The sequence below is a fragment of the Panicum virgatum genome, chromosome 3K (assembly GCF_016808335.1).
Source record: "Panicum virgatum strain AP13 chromosome 3K, P.virgatum_v5, whole genome shotgun sequence".
Lineage (NCBI taxonomy): Eukaryota > Viridiplantae > Streptophyta > Magnoliopsida > Poales > Poaceae > Panicum > Panicum virgatum.
Genome location: NC_053138.1, coordinates 29149171 through 29153823, shown reverse-complemented (window position 1 = coordinate 29153823; position 4653 = coordinate 29149171). Strand labels below are relative to the sequence as shown.

General features: G+C 39.7%; 1 protein-coding gene across 2 annotated transcripts; it reads right to left on the bottom strand.

Annotated features, from left to right (window-relative positions):
- Positions 1–267: 267 nt before the first annotated feature.
- On the bottom strand, positions 268–4020 carry LOC120698852 (protein N-terminal glutamine amidohydrolase-like). 2 transcript variants are annotated; one of them, XM_039982610.1, is made up of 6 exons: positions 3789–4020; positions 2345–2450; positions 2149–2226; positions 1932–2065; positions 1183–1307; positions 268–773 (listed from the first exon to the last, which is right to left on the bottom strand). In XM_039982610.1, exons 1-6 carry the CDS (start codon positions 3911–3913, stop codon positions 610–612), a joined length of 732 nt encoding a protein of 243 aa, XP_039838544.1. In that variant the 5' UTR covers positions 3914–4020; the 3' UTR covers positions 268–609. The 2 variants fall into 2 exon arrangements, with proteins under 2 accessions (XP_039838544.1, XP_039838543.1); XM_039982609.1 differs by having other exon boundaries at positions 2345–3935.
- Between the last annotated feature and the right edge of the window lie 633 nt (positions 4021–4653).

Sequence of the window (4653 nt, the reverse complement as noted above, 5' to 3'; positions counted from 1 at the left end):
AGCAGGGAATACTCTGGCAATTTGGATATTTAGCTCTCTGACCACTTGCGACAAGCGAGAGATGTTCCTAGAATTTGAACTCTTTTTTTTTATTCTTTTTAGAACATAAGTGGCCGAGTTGTGTATTTTTCATCCCATGTTTCAACCTCAGTGGCATGTATGAAAACAAAAATAGTAGCATTCGAGATAAAAGAAATGTAAGTAGAAGAGTTAAAAGAAATGCCACGGGTTCAGAAGGCTGGATCCATTTGTCAGGCCAAAAAGTGCACATAGAAGTAACACATTCACTTGCAGAATAGTTTGGTCCACATAGAAAGCAATGTAACAAAAAAGGAAGCAGTGTCCGTTCAGCATAACCTGGTACACATTGTTAGGGTGATGAAAGCCCCATTTGGGACAGGATAACTTGAATTACAGATGCTCATATTCCTTCTTTTTATATATCAAAATGCTCGTATTCCTTAGTTCCAAAACAGATGTGAAACAACCCTTGCAGATGCTCCGTATGCATCCATGTTTCTCAATCTTGTACTAGAGGCACAGAACAGAGTAACCCACCAACATAAAGAAAACCTGAATCTACTTTTTTTTAAAAATGTGGTGCACTTGTTAAGGATGTGAATCAGGCAGTCGAGAGAAGAATCTGGGCAGTATTGTTTCATTTACCACCACACCATGCTTGTTGGAGTAAATGTCAGTAACCATACTTTCAAGGTCCGCCACATCATCCACAGACATCGCGATGTATTCATGGAGGTTATTGGTGGTTCCATCTGAAACAGACAGGGAGAAAGCATAAAACAAATAAACAATACACCATCTGCCATGGTGAACACATATCTAATCCTCATACAAGCAAGGAAACAAAACTTGCCATGTTAGAATTTAAAGTGGACAGAACATTTCATATAAACTCATTGGGTTGGTACTCGGTAGTTACTAGTACTATCTAGTATACACAATTTTACTTTCATATAAACTCATTGGGTTGGTACTCAGTAGTTACTAGTACTATCTAGTATACACAATTTTACAGAGTTCTATGCACAATTTCAACCTATATTATATGCAACTGCTTGATAACAGGGGAACTAACACTGCATGGAATCTATTTTCAAAATTACGAAAACTAGAGAATGCAATGAATTGCCAAAAAGAAGACGATCATGACATATTAAATACCTGCGGCCATGATCGGACCATACTTTGGCGGTAGCTGGATCCAATTCCCTGCAGGGTCCTTCATGTGGCTTCTATCTGAAGCAAATGATTGAAGAAACAAAGGAGCGTGAACAACACGGAAGAGTCTGCAAACAATATACAGGAGAAAATTTGTAAGTTGCTCAGAAAAAAAAAACAATCAAGTCATTGTGTATTTCATGCACAGATACCCCACACCACTACTCTCTCCCTAATTTAGATGTAATGAGGAACAGGATCCTTGGACAGGAAGATGAGTGCCCACTAGCCACATTGTCCACATCTAAAGCAAAAACTAGCTGCCCGACTTTGGTCAAGACTCGAGAAAAACCTTATGATATTCACAAGAGAAATAAAAAGACAGCAACTCCGTCCCAGGATGTACACCACTTCTACTCCACCTATATAATGCCGCATGATGCAGCAATTTGGCATATGTCCAATCATATGACCCCTGAAATACGAACCTATAACTAGAAGTCCAGAACTATTAACGCAGATGCATCTATATTCGAAAATCTCCAAAAGATTCATCTGATTCCAAATTTGAAAACTTTGATTCAATTCCATGAAAGCCGATTGCATCTTAAAACAGAAACATAGTTTTAATTTTGGAGCATCTACAACAAATATGTAGAATATATTTCAAAAGGTGCATCATAAACTGTTCAGAAGAACGAATAATAAATAAATAATTAGAATAGTGACAACAAAAGTAATATAAGATTTACCTTCTATATATAGAATCACCAAATGCTAGTGGTTGAATGGCATCGGAAACATACTGGCTGAATGGGGAAGGAAAAGGAAGATCCGAGTCCAGATCCCAAACAAGATCAAGAACTTCTCCTTTGTTTCGCCTAGACTTCCATATGCACATCAAGAAGTAACATGAAATGTACACAGTAAACTGAAGAAAAATACCACACCAATCAAGTTAAGCTTTACCTGGATGCAGATCACATGATAATCCCAGCAGATAAATCCGTCATCAGAATTACTTGCTTTCTGATGCCAGAGAGGAACCTGTCAATAGAACAAAAACGTATCATGCACAAGATAGCACCTCTGGATATGAGGGGAAGAGAAATCTAGTTAAAGGAAACGAGATATTGAATAACAGAAAAGTATGCAATAAAATCACCTTCTTTTCCTCATTTGATATGAAAACAACATAAAGATCAGTACCCATTGGGTCAGCCACTCCAATTCTCATCAGTTCCTTACATAGCATGTAAATGTTTTCTTCACTACATGGTGCAAATGAAATCCATCTGTTAGCCATGAATATAAACAGCAAAAATACTTTGTGTTGTGACTGGATTATTGACGACAAGAAAAAATAATTTAAAATATACAGAAATGAGAGGAGACCAGCAAACAGGATGGAAATGTATGAAATAAACATAAACTTTTATAGAGCAGAGGAATTTTTTTCCCTACGTGTATGCTCACCACATAGCTTCTAGAAAAAAAAAGAAAAATATTATACAGTATACACAGGGCTCAAACGGTGCATATGAAATTCATCTGTTAGCCATGAATATAACCAGCAAAATTACTTTGTATTCTGACTGGATTATTGATCACAAGAGAATATGTAATGTAAAATGTACGGAAATAACAGGAGGAATGGCACGAACAGAATGGAAATTGAATGAAATAAACATAACAAATCAGAAGTATATGCATTACGTTACAGGATTGGTGCAAGTGCTTCATGTAACATGGAAATGATACAATAGTAAGAAAAATTTGCACGAGCGTGGCATTCTTCTAGCAGATTGCCAATGTCACATCTAATAATAAATATTTGGAGCTTAATTTTCCATTCTTAATAGATAGAAGCATTGGTTACTTCCTCTCTTAATATCCAAAGTCCATTTAAACAATATCCCACAAAATCCATCAGAAATTGTACGTACACATATAGTGACTTAACTTGCTTCTGTCACTACAAATAATCCTAAAACTGCATTAATACATCCTTCACAATTATGACATAACATAATGCTTTTAGGGCTGGCCAAGCTACAAACAAGAAAAAACAATGCATGCCAGTCTCAACTATCTGCAGGATATTACAGCAAATAAGGCCATATCATCGTGCACTGGATATGGAAATGATGGTTCCACTATATTTCTAAAGTCCTAACTTCAAGTAAGTTTATACTCAACTTACTATCACAAAACTAAAACCACCTAAATGAGTATGCTGGGTTTTAGGCAAAGGGAAGGGGTTGCAATATGGTTCCCATTCCCGTTAAGCACATGATGGACCCGCAGCCAAATTTCAATTATCCTCGCCTGTATCCAAAACCCAGTACAATTCCCATTTCCATTAAACATTTGGACAGGGACGACTGCCCAGTCACTTCCGAGTTCTAGCAAACAACTCTTTGGCTCTTTGCTCAGCGATTTTTCACCACCTAGCCTCCTACTAAACGTTCTTGCATGATCAGGAGATATGAAACGGGAAACAAATTTCCATCACAAGGAAAGGGTAAAAGTTCCTGGTGGGAACCATGCTTACCTAAATCTACTGCTAGAAACTATGGATCCAGAATATGGGCAAAGGGATTGGATACCAGTAGCACGGCGTGTGGGTGAACGAGGAGACATCGAAAGGAGTGCTTCTCGGCGCCGTGGTATGTGGAGGAGCAGCGACGGGAGAGGGGCCTGCGCTGCCGGCTGCTGCTCGGGCGCCGTCCATGGAGGGGCGGATGGTCGAGGTCGGCGACGGGGAAGGGGAAGGTTTTTTTTTTTTTGGAGGGGGACGGCGAAGTGGAAAGGACTCGATGACCCATCGTAATTGTGGCAGAATCCGGGGCTGGGCTTCGCATGGTAGGCTTATACGGCCCAGTATCTTGTTGTTGGACTGCTACTCGATGAGTCTAGGGCAGATATGAGTTGTCAATCCTATATATTTTCTGAAATATTTTTTTCCACTTAGATTCGTACAATCATCTAAAATAATTGGATCTACCTAGTCAAACCCTAACCTTTCCGTGACTCCTTCCCTCCCGTGCACCCGCCGCCACCGAGAGGCCGTGCCGCTGCCTCCTGCGCGCCGCCGACGCTGCCTACATCTGCTGTCGACGCCTCCTGCATGTTGCTACCCCTGCCTGCGCCCGTGCCACCTCCTGCGTGCCACTGCCGCCTACTGCATGCACCGCCACCGCCGGCCACTGCCGCCGGAGAAGAAAGTGGTAAAAATGTTGAATTTCAACATTTTCAAAATACTGTTTCAATATTTTCAAAATACTAGTTCAACATCAACAGGGTCTAAATGGATTTTATAGATGATTTGCTTAACCATTTTTCACAAGATATATCCTTTGGGCCAATTTATTTAGTTGATAAAACTATCAGATCTACAGTTCAGGTACCAGTTTTTAAGCAAAAATCTAACAAACTACCGGACGCGCTACAACATTATTGCGTGATTCTTCG

Coding starts and splice junctions, on each gene's coding strand:
- LOC120698852 (XM_039982609.1), bottom strand. CDS start 2,608: ATGTTTATTTCATACATTTCCATCCTGTTTGCTGGTCTCCTCTCATTT. Junction 2,066..2,148: donor ATCATGTGATCTGCATCCAG/GTAAAGCTTAAC, acceptor TGCATATGGAAG/TCTAGGCGAAACAAAGGAGA. Junction 1,308..1,931: donor GGTGATTCTATATATAGAAG/GTAAATCTTATA, acceptor TATTGTTTGCAG/ACTCTTCCGTGTTGTTCACG.